This window comes from Hemitrygon akajei, chromosome 1 (assembly GCF_048418815.1).
Source record: "Hemitrygon akajei chromosome 1, sHemAka1.3, whole genome shotgun sequence".
Classification (NCBI taxonomy): Eukaryota; Metazoa; Chordata; class Chondrichthyes; order Myliobatiformes; family Dasyatidae; genus Hemitrygon; species Hemitrygon akajei.
This window is the reverse complement of record NC_133124.1, coordinates 219,638,443-219,651,704: the sequence shown is the minus strand read 5'-3', so window position 1 is coordinate 219,651,704 and position 13,262 is coordinate 219,638,443. Positions and strand designations below refer to the sequence as shown.

At 45.8% G+C, this 13,262-nt stretch overlaps 2 protein-coding genes across 6 annotated transcripts in view; one reads left to right on the top strand and one right to left on the bottom strand.

Moving 5' to 3' along the window:
* The window catches only part of dbnlb (drebrin-like b), a 55,512-nt gene extending 53,944 nt beyond the window's left edge, over nucleotides 1-1,568 (bottom strand). For all 5 annotated transcript variants that reach the window (XM_073061763.1, XM_073061787.1, XM_073061770.1 and 2 more), the window contains exon 1: nucleotides 1,417-1,568. In XM_073061763.1, the coding sequence (XP_072917864.1) occupies nucleotides 1,417-1,499 (83 nt within the window). In that variant the 5' untranslated portion in view covers nucleotides 1,500-1,568. The remainder of the gene's footprint in view (nucleotides 1-1,416) is intronic.
* Nucleotides 1,569-4,345: 2,777 nt separating this feature from the next.
* piwil2 (piwi-like RNA-mediated gene silencing 2) overlaps nucleotides 4,346-13,262 on the top strand; it is a 142,310-nt gene continuing 133,393 nt past the window's right edge. Inside the window, exons 1-2 of the mRNA XM_073061751.1 lie at nucleotides 4,346-4,453; nucleotides 7,521-7,741. Of these exons, the coding sequence (XP_072917852.1) occupies nucleotides 7,529-7,741 (213 nt within the window). The 5' untranslated portion in view covers nucleotides 4,346-4,453; nucleotides 7,521-7,528. The remainder of the gene's footprint in view (nucleotides 4,454-7,520; nucleotides 7,742-13,262) is intronic.

Here is a 13,262-nt window from a genome sequence, read left to right as displayed (position 1 = left end):
GGCTGAGTTCCTCCAGCATTTTGTGTCTTGCATCGGATTTCCAGCATCTGCAGAATCTCTTTTGTTTAATACAAGTGCCCAGCTTCCCTGCCTCTCTGCAGCTTAATGAGCTGCAAGCCTGCTGCAGAAGTTGAAGGTCCAATGTCAGCAAATCTGTCAGTCCACTGGAGGCAGAAGGCAGACTTTCCTATGGTTAGAGGACTGTATGTGCTCGGGTGGGTGGGAGGAAAGGGATGTTTTCTCACTGAAGTTGCTTTCTCGCTTGTTGTGCTCTGTGGTGCTCTGCTGAATTTTGTGGACATGTCATTTTGCCGCCAGAATGTGTGACGACACTTGCAGACTGTCCACAGCACACCCTCAGGTGTGTTGGTTATCAACTCAAACGACATATTACACTGTATGCTTCAATGTATGTGAGAAATAAATCAGAATCTTTAGTCTCCTTCTGACAACAGGTTATTGATCTGAAAGGCTGATTTTGTTTCTTTACCAGAAACGCAGTCTGACCTGCAGAGTATTTCTGACTTTTTTTTTCTGAAGCATCATCAGTCTTTTTTGTTTTCAGCTTCAGATTAGATCGCATTTACCAGCATTGCCCATTCACTCAGCGCACCTAAGCCCCTTTGAATTCTGTTTACCTTCGCCCAAGGGCAACATGGTGAGGGAAAGATAGGATGCTTGCAGCTTTTCAACAGTGGGGGGAGGGAGAGGGGAGGTGGGGAGGGAAGAAGAGACACGTAAAAGCCCTCCCAGGAGGGGAGACAGGGAAGAGCAGAAGCCTTCCCTAGAGGGAGGGCAGAGGTTTTGACACTCTCCCTAGGAGATGGGGGGAAAAAGAGCTCAAAAGCTCCCATCAGGGTGGGGGGAGGGGGACCACAGAATCTCCCATGGGAGGGGGATGGACAAGTCAAATACTCTCCCCAGGGTAAAGGAGAGGTTTTGACAAACTCTCCCCAGAAGAGGAGCAAGGGCAGTCCTCAAAACATCTCCCAGGGTGGGGTTTGCACACTCTCCCCAGAGGAGGGAGAAGGACAAAAGCTCTCTCCAGGATGAAGGGAGGGCATTGTACATACTTTCCCTGGGGAGGGGAAAGGACAGGGGTCAAAAGCTCTCCCCAGGGTGTCGGGAGGGGATACCACCGGCTCTCCCCAGGGTGGAGGAGAGCGGGTACCACAGACTTTCCCGGGGAGAGGGAAGGGCAGGTATCAAAAGCTCTCCGCAGGGTGGGGGAGTGCGGGTTCCACAGTCTTTCCCAGGGGAGGGGGAAAGACAAGGATCGAAAGATCTCCCCAGTGTGGGGCAGAAGATAACAGACCGCACCTCCGCCAGGTTACAAGCCCCACCCGCATCCGGTCAGTGACAACCTGGAGACACCTCAGCACCTCTCCATCCCTCCCCGCCCAACTGCCTGCTCACCAGTCAGTGGCCGTCTTGTCGTTGAGCACATCGCGGTAGGCAGCCTGCAGCGCCGGCCCATTCCTGCTCAGGTTCACCGCCATCTCCCTTCGCACTCAGGCACCAGCACCCGCTTCCGGCCGGGAGCCCTGCACTACGCATGCGTGCGCGCCCCGCGTGTGAACGTCAACCCGCCTCGGCTCCCCTTCACGCATGCGTGCGCGCCCCGCGTGTGAACGTCAACCCGCCTCGGCTCCCCTTCACGCATGCGTGCGCGCCCCGCGTGTGAACGTCAACCCGCCTCGGCTCCCCTTCACGCACGCGCAGTTCTCTCCTCAGTCAGGGTGTCTGTACGCCGAAAGTTTGCGAGTTTGAAAAGCGCCGCAAGATCGCCAGTCTTACTGATGGTGTTTTAGACCATACATACATACATAGAGTTCAGGGCCCGGCTATCACAGAAAATTCATTTTCACACTTTGTCTTCTTTTGCACATTGATTGATTGTCAGTGTTAATGCAAAATTCTCTTGTAAATTTCTATTGTATTTAATGATATAATGTTGTATTTTTCTTGTAAATACCTGCAAGAAAATTACTCTCAAGACAGTAAACGATAACATATACATACTTTGATTGTACATTTACTTTGAATTTTTGAACTTTCCAAAACTTCTGAATGTTATTACGTTTTTACGTTTACAGTTAGAAAGTTGAGACCGCGTTACCACCATATAAATATTGCAAGAAAATGTAATGATATGTACCCTATCAAATATAGCATTCTATGCTGTCTCACTAATTTATGAGTGATGTAAGATTTGGGAGGAAAATATTGCATGTTTCCTAAGTGACCTTGAAAAGGTGATGGTGCATACAGTCTTGTTGGTGAAAGTGTTTCACTCAGTGTTGTGGGGAAAAGCACTTTCAGAATTTCCTCTGAGATAGTTCCTTTGAATAGGCTTCCAGTCCTGTCCAGTGGATACGATTTAGGTTCATTAACCTCGTCGCCAATTTGTTGTGTATGTGGCCGTTTGCACAACAATATCACTAAGGGAGCTACGTTAACAGTGTCCTTTGCTAATTGAAACCGAACTATACACATATATACAGATCAATACATGCCCAATTGTGCATGCTCAGTAACCTGTTACTACGACATAAAATAGTCCTATGTTATTGTATACAGTAGGCTATATGGTACACTTAGGGATGAGATTATGGAATACCTGGAGGCACATGACAAGATAGGCCTAAACCAACATGAAAGGAAAATCCTGCCTGACAAACCCTCTACAATTTTTTGAGGAAATTACAAGCAGGGTAGATAAAGGAGATGCAGTAGATCTGGTGTACTTGGATTTTTAGAAGGCCTTTGACAAGGTGCTGCACATGAGGCTGCTTAACAAGATAAGAGCCAATGGAATTACAGGGGAGTTACTAGCATGGGTGGAGCATTGGCTGATCGGCAGAAAACAGAGAGTGGGAATAAAGAGATCCTATTCTGGCTGGCTGCCGGTTACCAGTGGAGTTCCACAGGGGTCGGTGTTGGGCCCGCTTCTTTTTACAATGTATGTCAATGATTTGGACCATGGGATTAATGGATTTGTGGTTAACTTTGCCAATGATACAAAGATAGGTGGAGGAGCGGGTAGTGTTGAGGAAACAAATAGCCTGCAGAGAGAATTATATAGTTTCGGGGAATAGGCAAAGAAGTGGCAAATGAAATACAATGTTGGAAAGTGTATTGTCATGCACTTTGGTGGAAGAAATAAACGGGCAGACTATTATTTAGATGGGGAGAGAATTCAAAATGCAGAGATGCAAGGGGACTTGGGAGTCATTGTACAGGATGCCCTAAAGGTTAACCTCCAGGTTAAGTTGGTGGTGAAGAAGGAGAATATAATGTTGGCGTTTATTTCTAGAGGTATAGAATATAAGAGCCAGGATGTGATTTTGTGGTTCTATAAAGCACTCGTGAGACCACACTTGGAGTATTGTGTGCAGTTTTGGGCTCCTTATTTTAGAAAGGGTACACTGACATTGGAGAGGGTTCAGAGAAGATTCATGACAATGATTCCAGGAGTGAAAGGGTTACCGTATGAGGAATGTCCCTGGAGTTCAGGAGAATGGGGGGATCTCATAGAAGCATTCTGAATGCTAAAAGACCTGAGCAGATTAAACATGGTGAAGTTATTTACTATGGTTGGGGATTCTAGGACAAGAGGGCACGACTTCAGGATTGAAGGACATCCATTTAGAACAGAGATGCAGAGAAATTACTTCAGTCAGAGGGTGGTAAATCTGTGGAACTTGTTGCCTCCACAGCTGTGGAGACCAAGTCATTGGGTGTATTTAAGACAGAGATAGATAAGTTCTTTATTAGTCAGGGCATCAAAGGGTATGGGAAGTGGGGATGACTGGAAAAATTGGATCGACCCAAAATTGAACGGCGGAGCAGACTCTATGTGTTGAATGGCCTACTCCTGCTCCTGTATCTTATGGCCTTAATATTCAATAAATCTGCTGAGTACGCCCACAGGAAAATGAATCCCAGGGTTGTGTGTGTTCCCAGCGTGGCATTTGGTGATATGTATGTACTTTGATAATACAATTTACTTGGAACTTCGCTCCAGGAGATTACACCCGCTGTAGACCGATTGTGGCGACAGGCCAATTGCAGCGAACCACCAGCTGAGCTGCGACCCACGTGCCGGGCGTCGCTCCTACGTGACGTGTTTCAGTGGCATTCGCGTCGACGAATGGCGAATGAAACGCCTCAGCCCCGGCAGCCAATCGAGATTGAAACTGAGGGCGGGAAATTCAAATTGAAGGGAGATCCCCTCCAACAAGACAGGTCGGGGGGCAGCAGCGACGCCCAATAGGACGCGATAGTGGGCGGGAACGCTCAGGTGCCGTCCGGCGTCCGGGGCTACGCATGCGCACACGGAGCGTCGAGGGCTCAGGTGGCGGTCAGAGGACCCGGAATCTTGGGGTTGATTGCAGGGCCGGTTGGTCGGTTGGTGTGTGTATTCCCACCCAAAAGGCTGCAGGGAGAAAGGGTCAGTTGGACAGTATGCTCCAGAGAAGGGGAAGAGGGCAAAGATTGCCCATATGGAGGGAGAAGGCGGGGTGGGCGTTGGCCAGGTCGGTGAGGAGGGGTCGGGGTAGTGATTCACACGCTCAAGTTGCTATACAGACAGCTGGGAGGGGTATGGACAGTCGACGCTTTGCGCTGCGACCCTACTAATTCGACTTATTTTCCGTCCGCCCTGTTTTCCTAAGCAACTCACACAAACGTTGGAGGAACTCAGCAGGTCAGGCGACATCTGTGGAAATGAATAGATTCTTCGAGGTGAGACCCTCCTTCAGGACTGAGAAGATGACAGGATAAAACAGCTGGGGTGGCGAAGGAGGACTAGCTAGAAGGTGACAAGTGAAGCCAGGCGGGTGGAAAAGTTGAAGGGCTGGAGAAGAAGGAGCCTGATAGGAGAGGAGAGTGGGCCATGGGAGGAAAAAAAGGAGGTGGAGAGCACCCAGGGGAGGTGATAGGTGAGAAGAAGTAAAAGGTGGGGAATAGAACATGAGGGAAGGAGAAAGCCCTGTTTTCGTATCTTTTCTCTGTAACTTTAGGCACCCTTATCATCCCCTCCTGATGTGGCCTCCTCTACACTGGGGAGACCTGTCGTAAATTGGGGGACTGCTCCATCTGCCAAAAGTGGAACTTCCCCATGGCCAAGCATTTTCATTACAAATCCAATTCCTGTTCTGTCATGTCTGTGCCAAGATGAGGCCAGCCCTAGGCTTGAGGAGCAACAGCTGTCTGTGTAGCTTCCAACCTGATGGCATCAATATTAATTTCTTCTGGTTTAAAAAATCCTCCTTCCCCTCCCCTCTTTCCCCACTCTGGCCTCATACCTCTTCTCACCTGCCTATTACTTCCCTGTTTCCTATGGTCCACTTTCCTCTCCTACCAGTTTCCTTCCTTCCTTCCTCTCCAGCCCTTTACCTTTCCTACCCATCTGGCTTCACCTATTCTCCTTCCCCTCCCCACCTTTTTTATTCTGACATCTTCTTCCTTCCTTTCCAGCACTGAAGAAGATTCTCGGCCCAAAATGTTGATTGTTTATTCATTTCCATAGATACTACCTGACTTGCTGAGTTCCTCCAACTTTTTGTGTGTGTTGCTTCCTAATCAAGAACCGATCATGCTCTGGTTTAAATATACGCAATGATTTGGCTTCCACAGCAGGCTAAGGTAATGACTTTCACAGATTCACACTCTGAAGAAATTCCAGTTCCCCTGTCTTCTAAAGGTATGTCCTTCCATTTTGAGGCTGTGACTGGACTAGCAATAGAGTATTTGTCAAATACCAGGAATTGGCAGAGGAGTGTTGGAGGTGGGTGGAAGACACAATGTGAGCCTACAGAAGTAAGGTGTAGAGGTTTGCTGGCTTTTTCCTTGGCGTTATGGTGGCTGCAAGGCCATCAGAACCATTACAGAGGCTGCTAAGCAAGCCTCCAAATGGTCATGGATTAAGAGGTGTGATCCATGGGCCAAGGCTGCTAGGACTTAAAACCACTGCCCGATCAGCCCTGGCTGGGTCACCTGGATGTTGAAAGACCTGAAACACCCGATGACCCAAGGTTATATCACTAATGCTGTGTCCCAGCGCATTTTAGGATGTTTCTCAGCAGCACTGTCGCTGGTGGTGAAAGGTGTTAGTTGAGGTGGAATTAAAAGGGGCCTTTCCTTGGGTGGAGGCCTGTGTGTGGGGTGGGGAGGGGGAAAATGGCTTATTTTTGCTCTTTATTATTGGTGCTGTTTTTGTTGATCTTCTGAACATGGCGATACACTGCTGGTGATATGTGATACTTGAAGACTACCCCCAAGCTGATCTTTGGGTGTGGATCCTTGGATCCACACATTTCACTGTTTTGATGTACACGTGATAGATAAATGTGATTGAATTTGAATCTGAAGGAAGGAATAAACGGCTTTGGGATGGTTGTTTAGGTCAGAGTGTTGTTTGATTAGGTAGGCAGGCTGATTTCTGTACTCCATAATAGGCCATATGATTGGGGGCAGTAATGAAGGGACAAGCTTGCTTTCTCATGGTGCCTTTCAGTACATCACCACAGACATTTTGGGTAATTAATTAGTCTGAGCATTATACAAATCAGAATATGGCAATTTGTTGGGTTAAAAGCTACTTACTGAAGAATGGAATTTGAAACGTAGAAAGTCTGCAGCACAATACAGGCCCTTCGACCAACAATGCTGTGACAAACATGTACATTAGAAATTGCCTAGGGTTACCCATAGCTCTCTATTTTTCTAAGCTCCATGTCCCTATCCAGGAGTCTCTTAAAAGATCCTATTGTATCCCGCTTCACCACCATCGCCGGCAGCCCATTCCATGCATTCACCACTTTCTGCATTTATAAAAAAAAAACCTTACCCCTGATATCTCCTCTGTACCTGCTTCCAAGTACATTAAAACTGTGCCCCCTCCTGTTAGCCATTTCAGCCCTGGGAGAAAGTCTCCGACGGTCCACGCGATCAATGCTTCTCATCATCTTGTACACCTCTATCAGGTCACATCTTGTCCTCCATCGCTCCAAGGAAAAAAGGCCCAAGTTCACTCAACGTATTCTCAAGGCATGCTCTCCAATCCAGGCATCATCCTTGGAAATCTCCTCTGCACCCTTTCTATAGTTTCCACATCCTAAACACTCAAATGCTACAGTATGAGGTTTTAATTTGTTTCAGGATATCATGAGATTTGTTATCCTTTTTGAACAAGGGTCTTTTGTTGTCACAATTTTGGGAAGATAGGCTCTCAGGTTAGTGTTTGATTTGCAGAAAGGCCACCCCAGCCAAGCAATGCTCCACTGTTACTGAGCCAAGGACAGGCACACTATTTCAGAGCTGTGCTGGGAGTGTCAACCTGGATTTTGAGTAGGAATCTCTTGATTGGGACTTGAATTTGTGATGGAGATGTGAATACTATGCTGTGTAACTGCCAAAATGGATTATTGAATGTGGCTCAGGAATTGGTATTTTACACAAGCCAAATGCTTGAATGCTAGAGTATGAGCTTTTATCAATGATGTTTTGTTTCACAGGTAGCTAGATGTCTGAGTGGACCAGATTCCCTTTCAGGGATGGGCCGCCTCGTCCAACAACTGACCCGCGTTCTCCTGAATCTGGAGTGGAGGTAGCACGAGGGAGAACACATCCTAGCGCGAGACCTCAGAGGTCTCAGTTACCAGGAGATGATGTACAACGACCTGCGGAACTTGCACCACGTCCATCGCTGATTTTCCAGCAACATGTACAATCCTTGGTAAATCGGAAGGCAGTGCACCATAGATCTGTTTCTTAGAAATATAAATGCTTTGGAAAATTTAGGCATAATTTTAAGGTGATTGAAGGAAAGTATAGTGGAGATATCTGAAGTGGTTTTTTTTACACAGAGAGCAGTGGATATGTGGAATGTTCTGCTGGGGGTGGTGGTAGAGGCAGATACGTGAGGGACGTTTAAGAAACTGATAGACCCATGGATGATAGGAAAATGGAGGGGCATGTGAGAGGGAAGAGTGAGATTGATCTTAGAGTAGATTAAAAGGTCGGCACAACATTGTGAGCTGGAGAGTCTGTACTGTGTTATATGTTATAGAATTGAACAAGGAGCTTCTGTTTTCTGCCTTCATTTATCTTGGATGTAGCATTTCAAAAACATAAGTATTGCAGTATATAATATACTCTACTATATATACAGTATTACAACTTGGGGTGGAGATGCAGCTCTACCAAATGAGGGCTAAGGTGCTCCTTCTCTGCGCTAGTCTGCAGGTCACCTTTGAGCAGGGTGTAGCACCTGCTTAGCCCCCGATCAGGATCACATGGAGGCATGGGAGCAGGTGGTGGATGGTCGTATGAGCAGCTGGTGCAGATCACAAGTCCTGGTTATGTGACCTCTGACTCCAGGCAGACAGTCTCTGAAGAGTATTGATTATGGCTGGGGTCACTGGTCTTGTAAAGACACCGCCCAGAAGAAGGCAAGAGCAAACCACACCTGTAGAAAAATTTCCCAAGAACAATCATGGTCACGACACAACACTTAAAGTTCAAGTTGCTTTTATTGTCATTTCGACCATAAACTGCTGGAACAGTACACAGTCAAAGCGAAACAACATTCCTCCAGGACCCTGGTGCTACATGAAACAACACAAATCTACGCTAGACTATGTGAGACAGCACAAGGCTACACTAGACTGTGTAAAACAACATAAAATCTGCACTAGACTACAGACCTGCACAGGACTACATAAATTGCATGAAACAGTGCAGGGCAGTACAATAATTAATAAATAAGACAATAGGCACAGTAGAGGACAAATTACAATATAATAATGATGTAGATGTCAGTCTAGACTCTGAGTATTGAGGAGTCTGATGGCTTGGGGGAAGAAACTGTTGCACAGTCTGGTTGTGAGAGCCTGAATGCTTTGGTACCTTTTACTAGATGGCAGGAGGGAGAAGAGTTTGTATGAGGGGTGTGTGGGGTCCTTCACAATACTGTTAGCTTTAGTGTTAGTGTGGTGTAAATGTCTATAATAGCGGGAAGAGAGCCCCGATGATCTTAGCAGCTGACCTCACTATCTGCTGCAGGGTCTTGCGATCCAAGACGGTGCAATTCCCGAACCAGGCAGTGATGTAGCTGCTCAGGATGCTCTCAATGCAATCTCTGTAGAATATGATGAGGATTGGATGGGGGGGTGAGGTGGGAGTGGGAGATGGACTTTTCTCAGCCTTCACAGAAAGTAGAGACACTGCTGGGATTTCTTTGCTATGGAGCTGGTGTTGAGGGACCAGGTGAGATTCTCCACTAGGTGAACACCAAGAAATATGGTGCTCTTAACGATCTCTACCGAGGAGCCGTCGATGTTCAGCGGGGAGTGGTTGCTCTGTGCCCTCCTGAAGTCAACAACCATCTCTTTCATTTTGTTCACATTCAGAGACAGGTTGTTGGTTCTGCACCAGTCCGTTATCCTCTGCACCTCCTCTCTGTGTGCTGACTCATCGTTCTTGCTGATGAGACCCACCACGGTCGTGTCATCTGTGAACTTGATGATGTGGTTCGAGCTGTGTGTTGCAGCACAGTCTTGGGTCAGCAGAATGAACAGCACTGGACTGAGCACACAGCCCTGGGAGGGCTCCCATGCTCAGTGTAATGGTGTTGGAGATACTGCTCCCGATCCGGACTGACTGAGATCTCCCAGTCAGGAAGTCTAGGATCCAGTTGCAGAGGGAGGTGTTCAGGCCCAGTAGGCTCAGCTTTCCAATCAGGTGCTGAGGAATGATTGTGTTGAATGCTGAACTGAAGTCTATGAATAACATCCGAACGTATGTGTCTTTTTTGTCCAGGTGGAGGGTGGTGGTGATGGCGTCGTCTGTTGAGCGGTTGGGATGATCACTGCAGGGGGTCCAGTGAGGGGGGCAGCAGGGTCTTTCTGTGCCTCATGATGAGCCTCTTGAAACACTTCATGATGATGGATGTGAGTGCAATGGAACGGTAGTCGTTGAGGCAGGACACTGAAGACTTCTTTGGCACAGGGACGATGGTGGCGGCTTTGAAGCACATTGAAATGATGGCGCTGCTCAGGGAGATTACTTGATTACAACTTGGGGAGTTCCGGAGTTCAATTCTGGCACCGTCTGTAGGAGATTGTATTGTTCCCCCCCATGACCCATATTGTTTTCCTCCAGGTGCTCTGGTTTCCTCCCACAGTCCAAAGATACACCAGTTAGTAGGTTATTTGGTCACTGTAGATTGTCCTGTAATTAGGCTCGGGTTGCTAGGCCGTGAATCTCATTGGGCTGAAAGGGACTGTTCTGTGCTGTATCTCTAATTAAAATAAAATAATTTGTTAAAAGATGAAGGTGCACAGAATTATCACCAGAGCTGTACAGTTGTGGCCACACAGTAATAACAATGTAGAATAAAGTATTGGAAAGTGCAGTGCACCATTTCCCTTTCTAAAGTCAATGACCAGCTTTGTTGTTGACATTGAGGGAAGGTTGTCATGACACAATGTCACTAAGCTCTCTATCTCCTTCCTGTACTCTGACTCGTCATTATTTGAGATGTGGCTCCCTACAGTGATATCATTTGTAGATGGAGTTCGAGCAGAATCTAGCCACACAGTCATGGGTGCACAGGGAGCAGCGTAGAGAGCTGAGGACACAATCTTATAGAGCATCAGTGTTTAGAATAATTGCTGTCTCTCCTTGCTGATTGCAGTGAGTTGGTTAAGAAGTCAAGGATCCAGTGCACAGAGAGAGAGAGAGAGAGACATTGACTCCTAGGGTCTGGAGTTTGGTAATGAGTTTGCTTGGAATTATCATATTGAAAGCTGAACTGCAGTAAATAAACTATAGTCTGACGTAGGTCTCTTTACTGTCAAGATGCTCCAGAGATGAGTGTTGGGCCAGGGAGATGGCCTGAACTGTAGACCTGTTTCAGTGGTAGGTGAATGGGAATGGGCTGAGGTTACACGTGTTTAAAAACATGATTAAACCGTGCAGTGCTGCCCAGTTGTGTGCAGTGCTGCAAGTTTTAGTTCTGCAATTATGTATTCAGTTCTTTAGAAAGTTTGTTGTATCTGCTTCTCCTGTCCACTCAGTAAATCATTGTAAACTGGATTGCACTATATGAGGGGGTGGAAATCAGTGCAATTACCTCCAGCCTTTATCTATACCCTATTGTTAACCTCCACGCAGATTCCAGATGAATTCTTCATAAAGTTGTTTCCCCGAAAACACAAACTTGGGCACATTGGAAATGCTTGCTTTAGTTCCAAGCTGCTTCTACTGCCATTTCCCTTTGCTCTTTTGGCATTTCAGGCTCCGAGTCTGTGGTGAATTGTAATTGCTTTTATTGGCCACTGACGTGATCTCTCTGTTTATGATAGAAAAATGGAGGGCAGTGTAGAGAAATGAGTTAAATCAATCTTGGAGTAGGTTAAAAGGTCAGCTCAACATCGTGGGCTGAAGGGCCTGTACTATAATGATCCATGACATAGGAGGTATGCGTCTGCCCAGCATGATTATATGCACACACTACCCCTGTCTACACCCTTCCTGAAAACTGGGGAAACTTCGCAGAACTCCACTTGTATATTGCTGTTGGAATTGGTTTATTATTCTCATTTATACTGAGATACAGTGAGCAGCTTGTCCTGCATACTGTTCATACAGATCAGTTCATTGCACAGTGTATTGAGCTAAAACAGGTCTAATTGCACAGATGCAGAGTGAGGTGCAATAGCTACAAAGGAAGTACAGTGCAGGTAAACAGTGAAGTGCAAGATTATTACAGCGTCGATCGTGAGATCAAAAGTCCAATTTATCATACTACGGAGCTACTTACAGACAGCTGTGTTGAAGCCTTGTGTCCGTGCTTTAAGCTTTTGTATCTTCTGCCTGATGGGAGGAGGTAGAAGAGAGAATGTCCAGGGTGGGTATAATCTTTAATTATGCTGGCTGCTTTGGTGAGGCAGTGACAAGCAAGATAAAAGTTTTGGATCTGGTGATACTGGGCCAGAGGCTGTTCAGAAGTCAAGAAGGAGACACAAAGCTTATCCGTTGCAGCCATTTATTAAATGTAACAAATGAAAAGAGCAAACAAGGTGAAGAAGTGGTCATCATAATCAGATCAGAAATAAAAGCATTGATAAGATAGAAGTGAATGAAATAGCTAGGTTTGAAGTGGCAGGATACCTGCTGCAGTAAAACTGAGAAGCTTCTAGAAATCATCTATACTAGAATTATTGGAAAATTCACCAAACAACTACACGTATATAGGTGACTATGAACATTTTCAGGACGCATAACAAATGACATGAAATATAATAATTTACTCCCTGATCCAACAGAGGTATGGTGTGTCCATCTCTGTTGGGTGCTACTCAAAGGGGTGATTGTGCTTTACAGTACATATTATCTAAAATACACTCGTGAGCTGCCCCCAGCACATCCTTAGCTTGTGTTGGTTATTAATGCAATGATGCATTTCATGCTATGTTTTGTTTCAATGCACGTGGGATAAATAAATGAATCTCAGCTTGTGATTCTTTTTTGCAGATGACATATTGTAATCAAGGTCTCATTTGCCCTCATTGGTGGAATTAATTTCAAAGTTCAAAGTAAATTTATTATCGAAGTATGTACAGTATATGTTGCTGTCGTGGCCAAACCAAACCAGAACGATTGTTGCTGCCGGCGACCCTACGGATATGTTCTACTTGCATGACGCGCCCTCACTCCAATAGTGATTGCTCCAAAGGTTGAAGATATGTTTTCGATTCCTTATTAGCAATTAGCAAATGTACATCTTGAAGTGATGAAACTGAAGTGCACCCAAGTGTTAGCTAAGTGTTATTGAGTAGTCAGCAAAAGATATAACCTCAGCCAGTCCCCAGCTACTGCAAACTAACAGATACATAACTTACTCCCTTCACTTTTGCCACACACCACTCATATGAATAGTTACCATAATAAGCAGATGCATGGCTCTTACAGTTACCATATCTTACCCAGAGATTCATTTTCTTGCAGCTATTTACAGGAAAATAAAGAAATACACTAGAATTTATGAAAAGCTGTAAATAACAAAGACTGACAGAACTAATGTGCAAAAAAAGACAAATCGTGTAAATGAAGAAAAATAAATAATACTGAGAGCACGAGTTGTAGAGTCCTTGAAAGTGAGTCTGTAGAATATGGAATCAGTTCAGTGTTGGGGTGAGTGAAGTTATCTACAATGGTTCAGGAGCCTGATGATTGTAGGTTGTAACTATTCC